This window comes from Crinia signifera, chromosome 5 (assembly GCF_055691185.1).
Source record: "Crinia signifera chromosome 5, ASM5569118v1, whole genome shotgun sequence".
NCBI classification, from domain to species: Eukaryota; Metazoa; Chordata; class Amphibia; order Anura; family Myobatrachidae; genus Crinia; species Crinia signifera.
In genome coordinates, this window is record NC_139221.1 from 207,089,147 (window position 1) to 207,105,979 (window position 16,833).

At 41.0% G+C, this 16,833-nt stretch overlaps 1 protein-coding gene across 6 annotated transcripts in view; it reads right to left on the reverse strand.

The window, feature by feature from the left end:
• Nucleotides 1-3,211: 3,211 nt before the first annotated feature.
• POU6F2 (POU class 6 homeobox 2) overlaps nt 3,212-16,833 on the reverse strand; it is a 513,474-nt gene continuing 499,852 nt past the window's right edge. For 5 of the 6 annotated variants that reach the window (XM_083188463.1, XM_083188465.1, XM_083188464.1 and 2 more), the window contains 2 exons: nt 15,725-15,893; nt 3,212-7,042 (listed from right to left, as the gene is read on the reverse strand). In XM_083188463.1, the coding sequence (XP_083044589.1) occupies nt 6,538-7,042; nt 15,725-15,893 (674 nt within the window). In that variant the 3' untranslated portion in view covers nt 3,212-6,537. The remainder of the gene's footprint in view (nt 7,043-15,724; nt 15,894-16,833) is intronic. The other variant, XM_083188467.1, reaches the window with a different exon arrangement.

Consider the following 16,833-nt stretch of genomic DNA (forward strand, 5'->3'; position numbering starts at 1 on the left):
AGAAATACACAAAGTGCAGCTTTACTGACCATACAGATATTGCTCTAGATTAATTACAGTTTTAGTTTATTCCAGTTTATAAAATTTAAAGCAACCTGTGCAGGTAATTCAGCTTTGGTTTCAGTGTCAGAGCAGTAAGGAGTTTCCAGTACAGTTTTTGTTTATCTTCCAGCCATAAGTCCACCACAAAAAACTCCTTTTCCAGTGGAAATTTAACATAGTATCTCCCTCAGTGCTGTCTTTCATTCAGTTCAGTGCTGGAAACAAAAAACTAAAGCGTTATGTTATTCCAATCCAACCATTGTAGGTATTAAGCAAGTATGATGAGAAGTACCTTTGGTGCTACAAATGAATTACACAAACAGAAAAAACGTATGTATAAATAGTGAATTTTAAATCCTTTCTAGAAGTGGAAACATTGCCATGGAAATTTTATTTCAGGATTTACACCATTTTCGCTTTCACGCTGTTGCAGGGCTTTGTTGTGAAACAATAACAAACATGTATGTTCTGCTTTTCCATGTGACACTTTAATATTGCAAGATTGTCAGCAACATTTAGCCATTTTTTTACACTGTGCATATACCTACATACATTGAGCTTTGGTCCAGCATTAAGACGAGCAAAGGCATTTTTACATGTTTCTTTTTGGTTATAGCTTGTTTATAGCTTGAGTATTTCTATACGCCTCTACTTTTTCATTGATGCTTTCTCTTGTTTCTGTCATTGCAATGTTGAGAAACTATAACAGCCATTTCTGTTTGCAAAGCAGCAGATCCACATTTTTTGGTGTGTGTAGAATACACCTAATGCAAAGATTTTCTTCTTTAACTAGTTACCAGCCCGTCAAAATGACAGAGCCACTTAACAGTGATGCCAGCGCCAGCAGCTATGCATGCCCGAACAGAGCAACAATTGAATTGCTCTGTCAGGCACCATCTAGTGGTTGCAGGTGCACAAAACATTTGAATTCCCCTATTGGAGGTAAGGAGCAGCATTAGCCTTTTATTGTATAGCAGTGATTCTCAACCTTGGTCCGCAAGTACCACCAACAGTGCATGTTTTGCAAGTCTCCACACAGAAATAATTAGCTCCACCTGTGGATCTTTCAAAATGTTTCAGTGAGTAATGAGTACACCTGTGCACTTGTTGGGTGACCTAGAATACTTGAACTTTTGGGGATACATGAGGACCGAGGTTCGAAATCACTGTTGTATAGGATAAGGGATGCTAGGCTGATATTTATATTTTATAGATTTAGATGTCTTCTATATTTTGGCTACTGAGGAACAGGGTGTCTTTGATTTCCATACACATTACTGCTCTATCTAGAGCCAAGAAATAAGGGATTATTTACTAACATTGATCAAAGGCACAACTTTATACTAGAACATTTCAATACATTTGCATTTCTTGTCTAATGTGCTGGACACATAAAAAGCAAGTTTAGTGATTATTAAGTTAGAACGAATTAGTGCACCTTTGAGTTTTGTTAGTAAATAGCAATACAATATGCCAGTTGAAAATGTTTAATAACATAACTTGTTGGTTTAAGTAGCTTGTCTTTACCCGGTAGTGGCAGACTATTAGTATTGTAGGGCAGGATATGACCTGTAGCTCTACAACAGCTAGGAAAATGAGCATTAACTATTTCTTTTCTACACGATCATCAGCAAGAAGAAATCATGTGATAACTACTTATAAACAGTATTGCTCCTTCTTTATTACAACCCTTTAATAAAGTGATCATTGCTTGCCACAATTTATTTTCTAGGCAGAAAAATGCATTCAACTACTGTGTACTAATTTGTACTATGTGTACTAATTTATTTATGTGCCATCATTATAGTAGTACCACCCAGGTAATGACACTGACTTGGCCTAAGTCTGAAGCCAGGATTAGAAAGGGGGAAATCTGATTACTTTATGATCCATCCAACAGTAACCATGCTCAACATTATGGAGCTGGGAAATGTAGTTTTGAATTTAGATGCTTCCGCACAAGAGCTGTTTGCATCAAAAGTGGAATATTGTGAGCCAAGGCATGTGGTTGGCTGAGCTGCTTTGCCGAATCACATGTATTTACTGATAGGTGGAGCTGATGCAGAGGGGAAATCACACACTCAGTAGGGAGCATTGATGTTTGGGAGAAAAATCCCATAATGATTGTCCACATTCATAGCCATTCTATGTACTGTATATGAAGAAACAGGACCAAAAATGGCCTTTGTACACTCTAACTGGTTAACATATTATACACATCTGGCTGTATGTGCATTGTATTGTAGCATACCTAAGTTAGCTAGGAGCTATTACTGGGGCATGATAACGCTCCACATGGCATATAGAAAAACTATTAAAAACAGAAACATTTTGCAACCAATAACCTTAAGGTCCAACATATAATATGGATCCAATTGGATCCCGTTGCATCCAGGCAGATAGAAACATTTTTTGGTACTTGTTTCCTAGCACGGCCACCGACGCGATGCCCCCGATTTCCCATTGAAATGCATTGAAAAAAGTCAAAACTGCGTCGGTCGCGTCGCAGGCGGCTAAAAAAGGCTTAAATGCCCGCGATTTCCCATAGGGAACAATGTTAAATGCCTCAATTTATCCAAATCATCATAGGGAACAATGGTAAATGGGCCAGAAACCCCCCAAAACACCCCTGAACAGTGAAATGGCCCCCCAAAATTAGTTTACGCCACCCCACGATCAACGTCAACCCGAAGCGTGGCGAGCGCAGCGAGCCCGCAAGGGGCGGCGGTACGCGTCCTCCAACCTTTTCATACCCCCACTATCCACGTCGGCGTGGAGTTGAGAATAGAATAGTGTGGCGAGCGCAGCGAGCCACCGAGACCGAAGCGTGGCGAGCGCAGCGAGCACCTTCACAGGTAAACGCGTCCCTTCGCGGGCTTCACAGGTATCCGCGTCCCCTTGCGGGGCTCGCTGCGCTCGCCACGCTTCGGGCTATGTGGCTCGCTGCGCTCGCCACACTATTCTATTCTCAACTCCACGCCGACATGGATAGTGGGGGTATGAAAAGGTCGGAGGACGCGTACCGCCGCCCCGCGCGGGCTCGCTGCGCTCGCCACGCTTCGGGTTGACGTTGATCGTGGGGTGGCGTAAACTAATTTTGGGGGGCCATTTCACTGTTCAGGGGTGTTTTTGGGGGGTTCTGGCCCATTTACCATTGTTCCCTATAAGGATTTTGGTAAATTGAGGCATTTAACATTGTTCCCTATGGGAAATCGCGGGCATCGCGTCGGTACCATCGCACATGATTTTTTAGTGCATGCGATGGCCGCGATGCCCCCGATTTTTACTAACGATGCCCACGATCATGATCGGTGTGGCCGTGCTAGGAAACAAGTACCCATTTTTTTTAATAGATTTATTGTGGACCCTGTTGCATCTAAGTGGATCCAAGTATTTTAGTGGCAATCTATTGAGGATCCATTTGGATCTTGTTGCATCCAGGTGGATCAAAATGTTTTTTGGTAAAATGTAATCTGGTGGATCCAAGTGTTTGGATGCGGATGGTAATAAATGACCCCTAAGTCAGAATTTAAAGTATCCACTTTAAATTCTGACTTAGAGGTCATTTATAACCATTCATATCCAAACACTTGATCCTAACATTAAGTTAGAAATTGATGCAATTAAGAACATTGAGATCATAAGACTTGGTGATGGCATCATACTGTATAGTGGTGGCACTTATATATATTTAAAATATAAGGGAAACTAAAACATTTCTTACCATATGTGTTTTTAATGGAACTGCACATTTTGTAAGCAAATATGTGGAGCTGCTACTTAAATGCCTTCACCACAAGAGTGAGCATCAATGGATTGATATATCAGTAGTTGCAATGCATTGCAGGTCCCTTCTGGCAAAAAGGGTAAAACTTTTCAAAGTGAAATAAAATACCACTATACAATAACAATACTCTTGTATCTATTCAGTCTACGGTATCCAACAACATAGAGCACTAAGAGCATTGAACAAAAAAAATGTACAAAAAGTGTTGTTGTTTTTTTTCTTTTTTCTTTTCTAAAAAACATGTTGTGATCTGTTTTTATGCAATACGGTAAAAGGGGAAAAAGTGGCTACAAATATTTATGGTTTCAATATTTACACCTTTCAGACAATTTTGTTGAGTTATTATTCTTGCTAGGCCTTCAAAATTAGTAAAATGAATATAGGAAGCATTACCGTATATTTTCAAGAATACAAAAACAATACAAAATTATAAAACAGTAAAAAAAATGTTTCAGTGTGTCAGTGGTTGCAATAGCTAATTTATTATACTCTATGCAGCAGGGATTAGTTGTCTGCTAATATTTTTTTACTACATTGTAGTTTTGTACTTGGGACATTTTAGCCAACAGAATTAACTTGACAAATAGAGTGCAATTCAATTCAGAGTGATGTGCAGTCACAATGTGCGAGCAGTACTGTTATCAGATGTGAGATAAAATGAGCAAATATGCAGTCGTAATGTGCTGCCATTAAGAAAGGGCACACGTACATCACTATGACTTGAATCGGATTAATTTATTACTTAACATTTAATTTATGATGCTTGAAACATACAGTGTAAGTTGTACTGATTCAATTTTAAACTATGTCCACCTACAATCAGATTTATTTATTGATTGATTTATTTACAAAGCTCGTAATAATTTGCTGGATATTTCTTTATGACAATTTAACTAGGTAATTAAGGTAAATGTTGTTAGGTTCAAACCCTTTCTATCATACTTCTACTTAAAAGGTTGCTAGTGTCTCGTAACAGTTAAAACTGAAACATAACAGTTTTTGGTTACACAGGGGTAGATTTATTAAGGTTGGTGAAGTGATAAATAGGCCATTGACAATGTACCAGCCATTCTACCGCAACTGCCAATTTTCAAACCCAGCCTGTAACATGACATATAGGAGTTGATTTGCTGGTTCATTATCAATACCCACTTTATCACTACACCGGGCTTAATAAATCTGCTGCACAGTGCCCAGATTCCTATATAATTTGTGGTATTCAGTAACGATAACTGTCTTTCTGTACTTTTTTTTAAAAATCAGGTTCAATGTACTTGTAACAATTTAAAACAGTTGTTATTCATATGGATAGATACAAAAGCACTAGAAATGCTCAACAAGGTTAATCCTTTGGTGTGTATATTTGTGAGGTAAATGTAATTGTGCATTTTTACCTGTCATATATATTTGTGGCAAAATCAGACTTTACCACATTAGGCTTAGCAACCAGGCTTCATGTCATGTATATTTTTCAATTGACTAAATATGGGTAGGGCAATTTATCTCAAATGCGAGTCACTAAGGTGTTATAATAGACAGGTTTTCTTTAATTAATGTTGAACATTAATTGAAAACCGCTCATCAAACAAGTAGTAATTATACCACTCCATTTATGTGTTTATGAGTAGATTCAACAGACATTGATTAAATGGCGTGAATGCAAATATTTATCTAAGTAACTTGATAAAAGTCATCTACATGAAATTAAACATCAATCTGGAATCTTCAGCTGTTTCTAAAACAAGTGTGTCACATAGGCATAGACAGTCTGTCACATTATGCAATGCACAATTATTTAGGTAGCTGTGATAAACAGTTCAGTAGCTGTGATAAATAGTTTAATACTCCCCCAGTCTTTCATTTGGTTTATTGAGCTGCTTCTATTTCGTTAGACCCTCAATACAATTCTTTGGCTAGGAGACTTTGGAGAGAAAATACAGCAAATGGCCGCACACCATATTTCTTCTCTTAGGATTTTCAGTAATGAGGTACAGTATTTCCTTGCAGGGTAAGGAAATGACATGCACCCAATGATTAGAATTCATTGGCGCTACATGATGATAACAAAATATTATTCAGGTGTAAACACGGAAGCCATGCATCACATGGATTACGAATTGAAGCCGTGTTCAACATATGATTCGTTTAAAAAGTGAGCGACTCATAAAGGTAAAATATAAAATGTGCTCCAACATAATGTAACAATGCCATAAAAAAAATGAAACAAAAATTACTTTATCCACATAGCAGACAATGAAATGTGTAACATAATATTATGCTCATTATATAGAGAAGTCCAACAATCTAGTTTTGCAACACCATTTTTCTGGCTTTGGTTAATAGTGAAGATTTTCTAGTGATTGAGCATTTAAAAACTAAAAGTCTACGATTGATCCTCCAGGTGGCAGTCTTGCCTTCTTTTTAAATACATAAAAGAATCTCGTGTTTTTCAAACAGTGTTCGCATTGCCATAATATACAGAAAAATGTACGCAGTTATTTGGTTTTTGTGAAGTCCATAGCAAAAAAAAATAGTCATTTTTTTTCCTCAGGACTACTATCACATACACACACACTAAGTGGTGTGCGTTATATTTGGAAAACTCATGAATACATTAATAAATTGTTCTGTCCACCTGTGTTTTTCAGTCTTTTTATCTACTTACAAGAATGATGAACAGGCATAACACAGAGCTGAATCTCAATGTTTTAGGAATTTTCTTCCATTGAGTCCGTTAGAGACTCCATAGGGACTCCTGTGCCTGGCTCATGTTGTTTTAAACGTTTTATTGTGTTCTTGAGAGCTTGCCGCTTGTTGCAGAACCAGACCCGGACAACTTCCCGGTCATAGTTTAACTTCTCAGCAATTTCTGTCATTTCCTGTCCAGAAGGATGCGTGTTCTTCTCAAAATGGGCATTCAAGATCTCTAGTGCCTGCGGAGTGAAAGATGTGCGCCTCTTCCGTTTTTTTGAAGGCTCGCTGCCGATAAATTCTGTCAAATTCTGCATACCTGCTCGGTGGCGGGCCTCAGCCTCGGCCATCCACCTCTCAAGGACAGGCTTTATCTTCTGGGCACTTTTAGGGGTGATGTCCAGCTTTTCAAACCTGGCAGGATACAAAAGGCCAGGGTTCAGTTTGGCTGTCAGACTGCTAGCTATAGTGTTCTCTTGGGCTTCCTGTGGTAGGAAAAAGTGGCTTCTCAGGATGGTGTGTCTGAGGGGAAAATTGAAAAAGAAGAGTCTTACACTGATGCTCTGCCAGGGTGGGACTTCCTGCCTGCCTAACTAATGGACTGGCAGAGGTAGTTAACAAGGACACATAAGCTCTATGAAAAACAATACGAAACATACATGCAACATTTGAAACATTCAACAGCAATATGAAAAACTTTCAGTTTAAATAAAAAAAAAGCATAGTAGATAATAATAAAATGTAACTGAACAAAAGATGCTCCCTTACTCTCTGTCTAGTTGTGTTGTTTCTTGTAGACTGTTTTTATTACTCATAATGACTTTTTTCTGTCTTGCAATGCGTTGAACATACTGTATTGTTGTATCAGTGTACACGGGGAAATAAACCTCCCTGTTCTACTGCTGTGTTAATGTTTTTTCCTCTTAGCTTTCAAAATATGAGTGACTTCTTGAAGGATGTTGGTTTTGAAAGGAATTTTAAACACACACACACATGCTTAGGCTACATGCACATGCTTACATTACACACACGTTTGGGCTACACAAACACATACATTTTCACAACCTTGCTTTAAGTAAGAAAATAAAAAGGCTGTGCCTCAATTACTCTACTGTGACGCATCAACCAAATAGGATTGTACCCTTAGGTGAGGTACACAACTGTCCGAAGGACTGGACTGTAAGGTTTATGCACAAACATGTATGTCTTGTAGCTACACTTACAAATCATTTGTCCGATATGTCTGGGCAGCAGAACAATCTGAAAATGCCCATCCACTTGTGAGGATCTACGGTCGTTAGATCAACACGCAAAAGTCGACATCCATTGAGTCGACCACGGAAGGTTGACATGGCTTAGGTCAACACCTGAAAAAGGTAGACATGCTTAAGGTCGCCATGGATGGAATGTTGACACAAGGATTAGGTTGACAGTAAAAAGGTTGACATGGGTTTTTACTTTTTGAGCCGACAACTGCCGACAGGCACATTTTCATGTCCTACCATCCACTAGGGCAAGGAGGGAGAATAGAATAGTGCCCGGGAGGGGACACGGTGTACGATACAGTGTCCTTGTCTACCATGTTGACATTAGGGACAAAGAAAATTGAAAAACCCATGTCAACATTTTGACTGTCGACCTGGACACTGTCGACCCAATGCTTGTGTCGACCTTCCATCCATGTTGACCTATTTGAGTTGTTGACCTAAGCCATGTCGACCTTCTGTGGTCGACCTAATGCATGTCAACCTTTGGTGGGTTAACCCAATGACCGATAGCCCATGTGACAACATATTCAATGGATTCTACAGCCTACTGTATATATTGTTTGCTTGGGGGGGTTGCTCATATAATAAAGGTGATGTACCAGTATATCATGCAGGGCTGCCTTGTTATGTATTTTAATGACACTGTTCACAGAAATATTGGTTGTATGTACGAGTTGATGGTTTAGCCGATTCTGGATATTGTTCAGTGGCTGTATAAATGATTAGGGCATTTGGGGCACACAGTGGACAATATCATCCACTAGTATCGCTATTTCTTGTAAATATGGGGTGGGCAAATGACTGCCTTGCCCCGGGTAATGGGAATCCTCATTTCGGCCCTGCCATTGATAATTATAGGGAATGTAATCTGGAGTGCTAATTACCCTAAGCAGTAAGTCATGTGAAACTCACAATGCAGATCATCATTTGTGTGCAATTATGCCTAAAAGAATGGTAACAATCTGCTTATGAAAATTTCCCCATGAACTTTTGCATGATTGTGATTGTGAATAACAATATGGAGGATAACAAAAGCAAAATTGTGCCTTCAAAGCAGGGTCGGCTCTACCATTAGGCAGCTGCCTAGGGTGCCAGGCTCTGGGGGGGGGGGGGGGCAACCCCAAGTCTGCTTATCAAATGATGAAGGATGTCTATGGGGATCCTTGTTGTACTTAATACAGTTGGCTGCTGCGGAACTTCTAAGAGCGCACCTCCATACTTTCCCTTGAGGCATTCTTCCCTACTTTGCTGCCTCCTCCTCCTTGTACTCTGTTGTGGGTGGCAAAGGGGGGCCTCTAGGGAAAGCAGGGGACTGAGGTGGGGCTGGGAGGACTACCCAATTTTTTGGGAGCCTCCCTGCCATTCTATAATGTTTGTCAAGTATGCCTTAAGGGGTTAGAAAGTGGGTATTGGTGGCAGTATGGGGGAGAGGGGGGGGGGGGTGCAGTAAGTTTTGCCTAGGGTGCTGTGAAGCCTTACACCAGCCCTGCTTCAAAGTTCTGCCTACTGTAGATGACCAGCCTCTTTACAACTGTTATTCTTCTTCCAAAATGGTGTTTGTTAGAGAACATATTTAAGGTTTTAAATAAGTCACAGAGAAATAGCAAACTGGGACTATCTTTATTCTGTGTGTAACATGTGTTCATTGTTTTGTTGCATCTCTATTTGTTTAAGTGGTAATACAGTATATACAGGACTCACTGAAGCTGTAAGGTTGTGTTCATTTTTTTTAGTTACAATATGTGTGGGTTTTTTTTTTTTTAAATCTAGGTATGTAGCAAATAATTTAGTGAATGTCACATCAACTACATGATGGTTTCAATGGATACCATAGATTACTGTGGGCCAGATGCACTAAGCTTCAAATGTGATAAAATGGAGAGTGATAAACAGCCAGCCAATCAGCTCCTACCTGCCATGTCACAGGCTGTGTTCGAAAAATGTCAGGCAGGAGCTGATTGTATGGTTGTTTATCACTCTCCATTTTATCACTTTTGAAGCTTATTGCATCTTGTCCTGTATCTGATGTAAAAATTGGTGTTTATTTAAAATTATTTCTGCTTTTTGTATTGTAATTTAGGAATGAAGAGGAGCACTGAGTATCCAGAAATGTTTTGTTTCTTATATTGTGTACAGATTCACAGTGCTCGAAGTGGGCCGGTATACACCGGTATGGTATACCGCAACTTCTTCGAGCACTGCTTTCTTTTTTTTATTGACGGCTTTGATCTCCCGAGTCCTCATCCCTTCAGTGGCTATTAGCAGCATGCAGGATGCGGGGTGCGAAATGGAGCAACTGTCCCCCCAACTCGTGCTGGACACTGCTCCTGTCACTACGCAGGAGGCCGGGTAAGACGGCGGGGCCGTCTGGATCACTGCCCTGCTGTGAGGCATGCACGTCACCGTCCACATGGGATGCGCTCTGTGCGCTCTGCTGCTAGGTGGAACTACTGGCGGTGGAGTGCACCGGGACCCTGATGTCAGCGCTGAGGCTGTGACCCTTCTCCCACCGCAGCCTAGGTCAGGACCCTGGCGCCACCGGCGCTGAGGCTGAGACCCTACTGCTGCCAATGCTGTGGACAGGGGGACCCGCTGCTGCCTTACTAGGTACACTTCTCCCTGTGCCCCTTCTCCCTATCTCTCTCTCTCTCCCTGTGCCCCTTCTCTTCTCTCTCTCTCTATCTGTTCTCTCTGTCCTCTCTCTATCTATCTCTTCACTCTCTCTCTGCACTAACTGTCCACTGGGGTAGGGAGGAGGAGATAATTGTGTCCAGTAGGTCTGAGGTTTGGCACATACATGGGGGTAAGTGTGACAGGGACAGTAAACCCTGTAGACACGGGGCGATATATCGCTCGGTGTCCCGTTTGCATCAGCGACCAGAGATGGTCGCTGATGAAAAAGAAACTGCTGGGGGAGCCCGGCAGTGGAAATCAGCTGGTCGCAGGAGCAAGCTTCTGCGACCAGCGATCACTACGGGCAGAAAATGGGAGCGCGCACCCAGCAATTTATCGGCAGTGCACACTCCCATCGCTGGCAAGCGACCATATTTCCAGCGATATTTGCAATAATCGCCTCCGTGTGTATGCACCATTAGTGAGTGCGTATATGGCCATGGTTAATGGATGCTATGTGTGTTCTTTAAAGCAATACAGTGATGCAGTTTACACACCACGGCAACTGCTGGAGCCAGGGGCTTAGACCTGCTGTCGTCAGGACACAGTACACCTGCTGTCGTCAGGACACAGTACACCTGCCACCACCACTGCCGGAGCCTGCTGGAGTAGAGGCGATCCACTACTTCCCAAGCAGGTGAGAAATAGACCTGTCTGTCCTTGGAGGGAAGAGAGGGGAGTTAAAGTGATGCCTGGCAATTCTTTTAAACTATCGCCCCCTCTTCCCCTCTACCCCCTCCTCCATTCCTCGACCCGCCTCCTCCCCACCAGTCCCCTCTTCCTCCTCCCTCTTCCTCTGCTCCTCTCCCCCCTACTCCTCCTTTTCCCATTCTCCTCATTCCCTTTTTCACTCCTCCTCTCCCCGCTCCTTCTCACCCTCATCAGCACTATAGGTGGCATTATATGTGTAATGACCAAGCCCCTTTTATATAGCCACACCCACTTTTCTGGAGCGCGTCCTCTCTTTCCATACCCCCACAATTTTCACTTCGACCACTGGTACAGAAAGTATGTATATATGCACAAAACGAGTTGAGCAACTATGGGCCTGATTCATCTTCTGTTAGCAAAACAAAAAGCATACAAATGGGTAAAACCATGTTGCACTGCAGGTTGCGCAGATGTAACTATTGCAGAGAGAGTTAGATTTGAGCAGGATGTGTTCATATTAAAATCTAAATTGCAATCTTAAAATAAAGCAGCCAGTATTGATCCTGCAAAGAAAAATTATAACCCACCAATATCTAAAATGTTCTGAACATGTTACATCAGTCCCACCTGCAGTGCAGCATAGCTTTGCTAAGTTGTGTTTTTTTTTATTAGCTAACAAAGATGAATAAGGCCCAGAGTTGCAGCTCCACCAGAACACCCCACCACCACCACCCCCGGCGCCGTATACCTTCGCAACCATACAAGGGGATTTGTACCTAGGCTCACAAATATAAGTCAGTGAAGAGTGACTTATATTTGCGGGTGCCGGGATGAAGACAGGACAGGAGGCTGACGTCATGTGAAGTCAGCCACCCCCGGCGCACTTCATCCTTCCAGCATTTGCATGAAAATGCCCTATTGCAAATGAACCAGAATTGGCCACTATATGCAAATATTTGCCCATAGTATTTCGATTTTTATGCACCACTGCGGAATTCATAATTCCCTGCCAGAGAAGGTTGTGATTGCATACTCAATTTACTGTATATATTAAAGAAAGATTAAAGACATCTGAAGCCATCTTCGGTTATGAGGGATTTCTGGAATGGAACAGATTGGTGGTTGCTTGGGTTTGCAAATATAAGATAAATCCAAGATATGGTTGGTGGACTGGTATCTTTTTTCAAACTCCTCAACTATATAACTAAGGGGGTTATTCTCTAACATTTGGCCCCCTGTAGGAATGTAACAGGGCTGCTGTAGGAATGCCTTCGGTGACTATCACAGTTACCAAAGTGATCATATGTGTAGGGGAGGGGCATCCCCATGAAAATGCTGGACTTTTTTTCAGCTGGGATCATGGGCGGGCCAATGCCTGCAGGGGGCGGGTGGCTGACGTCGCTTGATGTTAGAGCCTGCCCCAAATTCAAAGATGTATGGCCAGGATAAAAGTAAGTACAAGCTTACTTTTATCTACGAGGAGGAAGAAAAATCATTCGATGGTGAGTGGCCATCGAATGCTTTTTCTTCTTTTAGGCCATATGCGAAGGGATATGTTATCTTACACATTCCCTTCCATAGCAGGTGTTCGGCCATGCGGCGTGAAGCAAGCGACGTTTGCTTGGAGAGCGGTGATGAACCACCGCCTATTTATTGTAACTGTCATCAATATCACTGTACTATAACACAAGCTTTATCAATGCTGCAATAGATCCATCTGAAAACATATGCACAATTTGGTCAACATGCTCTATCAACTTTGTCTACATGAGAGTACCCCATTACAGCCCTGTTACAGCTACGCATTGCAAGTGGGGAAGCAGAGTTGTCAACTTTCTGGCTGCCCTCTCCGGGATAGGACAGCCAGCTTGGCAAAAAATGTGACAGAGCCACTGGAGTGATGCAAAGAGGAGGCGGAGCTCACTTTAGGATATTGTACAGGGGCAGGACACTTGCATAAGCATCATCATGGCCACGCTCTAACCTCACAATGCTGACATTATAGGCATAATATAGCGGGAGGACTGGGCCACGATGATGTGATTCAGCATGAATTGACTGAACTGGTCCCCTTAGTTGCGGGGGATTGCAGGGATTGTGGGGAACATGCCCACCTTTTGGGGGGATGGGAGGAGCAACCGATTTTTGACAGCCTCCTGGCCATTCTAGGGTAGGCAAGTATGTGGAATGAGATGTGTAGGACTTTGCTTCTCCAGTAGCTGTGTATGCCAGTCTCTGGTGCACGCATAGTGCACTAACACACAAGAAATACTGCAAAGGGATTTGGCCTCAAATAGTCGATACTATTTAATGATGTACACAGGCCAGATATACTGTAAATTATGTTAGCATCAAAAGTAATATTGAGACAATAGTACAATATCAAATAAATATTGTGAGTTATGTTTTATGAATAGTGTTGCTTTCCATAGAAGAGAGAGAAAATGCTAACTCATTACCCTACAGAAAGGGACGTGGTATTTAGATCATTGGCGTTTCTCGTCTGTGTTGATTCGTCACTACATGATATTTTGTATAACAATATACAAGTCATGAAACAAATTTCCCAGCAGTAGTATCCTTGTATAGACTGAATAAAGGTTATTTTCTACAGGGAGGTATCTTATAAGAAAAAACAGTAGGGGATACCATAGAAGTGAGAGGATCCTATGGAGCTTTTTGTATTTAACAACAATCAATGGGTTTTATGGAAAATCATTGAGCAAAATGTGAGCTGCAAGCTCACTACCCCATACTGATGTTATTTATAACCTTAGTCTTAAACTGCGGGAAAAGTACACTTCTGTTCTACAGGGAATACATTAAAAATATAAAGAGCGGATAAAGAGACAGAGAATTTCATGGATCACCAAGAACAAAATCCACTTAAATGAGCTGGGATTTGGTTGGCTTTTTTGTGACAGACTCCAAGGTCTTCAGGAACAATAGAAACCTCTAGGCTTGGTATATGCAGCCTTATTTACAAAGTATAAACTAATGGTGTATTGTAACATGCATATACAGAGTATGTTTAAGAGAGAGATTTGCAAATGCAGACCAAAAAAAAAATCAAGTCTGTACACTATTATTATATATGTTTTTATGCCTGTGTATATGTATATATATTAATATACATATGTATACATATATGTATATGTGCATGCACACATCAATATATATATATATATATATATATATATATATATATATATATATATATATATATATATATATATATATATATATATAGCATTCATTTCTATGGCTTTACTTTATTCAAGATAAGTTCTCATTTCCCATCTGTACTTTTTCTATTAAGTGTGTGTGGGTGTGTGTGGGTGTGTGTGCGTGCATGTGCTACAGTGCAGCAAAGGGACCGAGCCAATGAAATGATTGCTGTTTGTAAATGAACTGACGAGAACTAATGAAAAAAGTGCGGAAGTCAAAGAGAACAATATGCTATAATGTTGGAGATAGTTTTTGGAAATAAAAGTTAATAAAGTTTTAACATGATAGCACCAGAGGTTTAGTAGAGATCAAACTATCATTCTCATGCACATAGGGCCTAAATGTCATCAATAATGGGCCTGATGGGGCTTCCCAGTCTTCAGCAAACACAGGAAACTGAAGGGTTTCAGAGTTGCCTTTCAGGAACAAATGCCATCTTTAGATGACGTTAGTTTGAAGATCCGTCATACATGTGCAGTCAGTGGGTAATCTATAGTAACAATGCTACTTCTATAGCAGTATTAGTGATAGCAGGGACTATGGATTTTCATAGCAATTGTCACCCCCCCCCCCCCTGCACTGCTGTAAATTGGATAGTTAATCATGGGGGAGGGGCATCCAGGCCCCAATGGAGTATAGGCCCACATCCGTTCTATATTACATTCATGTAATGATGGTATTGATACTATATCTATGGTCTGTATGTAAACAGGGCTGATTATTTTCAATATTAGCATATCCACTCACATTTATACTTAAGGTGCATACACACTGTACAATTTTTTGACCAATATTGTTGAAAGACATTTCCCTTGAATCCAGTGTCCTGGACAAAAGATGTTGACGAAAGATATTGACAATAGACGAAAGATGAAAGATCCAAATTGAGCTGCATGCACAGTTGACGAACAACGATGAACAACTGGCGGGTATGCGCATCATCATTCGTCATTCATCGCAAAGGCACTGAAATATATTTTGACCAATTTCGTTCAGAATGGCCGAAATTGGTCAAAAACGTTGGTAAAAAAATTGTACAGTGTGTATGCACCTTTACAGTATGCTTGGTAATGCTTAGGAGTGGGGAAGGGAATAATAATAAACTTTAATACTATTACTGAGGTATTTCATATTGAAGTGAAAAATAAATGCTGAATTCACTAGGGGGTAATGTTTTAATCTCTTTTATTTAAATAGGACACTTAAAAAGGCAATAATATTTCAAAGCAAAAAAAAAATAATAATAGTAGGGGAATATTTAAAAAGCATGTTTTTGCTAAGTTCTCTTGTTAATAGATTTATTGCAGGAAGGTAAAATGTATGGTACTAGCAGATATTCATGCAACGCATGCACAAATATGTAGTGTGTTGTATGACATCTTACCTGCAGATGGCAGATTGGCTATAAGCTGGGCCTTCTGTTGCACTTAAAGCCTGTCCCACTTGCGTTTGCGTCAGACCCAGGGAAAGGCGACGGATTTTAAAAGCTTTAGCAAACTCTCTTATTTCTTCCAGATTTACTCCATCAACCTCACCACTGGCAGTTTGTGGGTCTGTAAAAAAAATGATATGGAAACACCATGTTTCATATGTGTGAATAAGTTGAAATAATACTGTACTTGGCATGGTTACAGCAAAACATATTAAAAATGAAAGCTCCCAACAATATAAATGGGCATATTATTATATACAGCATCCTGCTTTATATTTTTCATAAGAACACATAAATATCCCAGCAGACTTTCTGATACAAAATAGCAATTAGGCATGCAGCCTAATAAAAGCATACATACTGTATGATACAATTTTACAGGTTGGGTATCCCTTATCCAAATACCCATTATCCAAATTATTCCAAAGACCATAGTCTCCAGAACAGTACTTTTTTATTATTATTTATTTTTGCTAAAAACCTACTCGGTACATCTGTAACTGGCACTACTGGAGACATCTGTAACCAGCACTACTGGGGACATCTGTAACTAGCACTACTGGGGACATGATACAGATGGAGCCTCTTTAATTCAGCTTAAGCGCTCACCAGAATGTCCCCGCTGGTAAGCAGTGGGTAAGAGGGACTCCATCTGATTGGGACGCCCGAGCGTCTCACACGTGTCCCAGTCACTCGGTGGCAGGGATTGGAAATCCTGCCCGTCTCCACTTCAGGGAGATGGGCAGTGTTATGGGAGGCGGGGAGGTGGTGGTGACCAACGGCGAGGTGGCGGGGACTGACAGGGAGCTCCATTGGAACGGGGCGCAAGAGTGTCTCATGTGCACGTGCCCCCTTCTGGCGGCTGGTGGCCGATAGCGGGGGCTGTATGTAACTGGCACTAAATATGTGCCAGAAAATGATTGCGTAGCATGCAAAGTCAGTGCCTGAGATAGGACACAAACTTTATTTAATGTTTCATGCACAAATAAAATATATTTGTGTGTATTTCATGTGTTTGATGTGTTTGTACAAAATAAATGCAAGATACCTCAAGATACCTC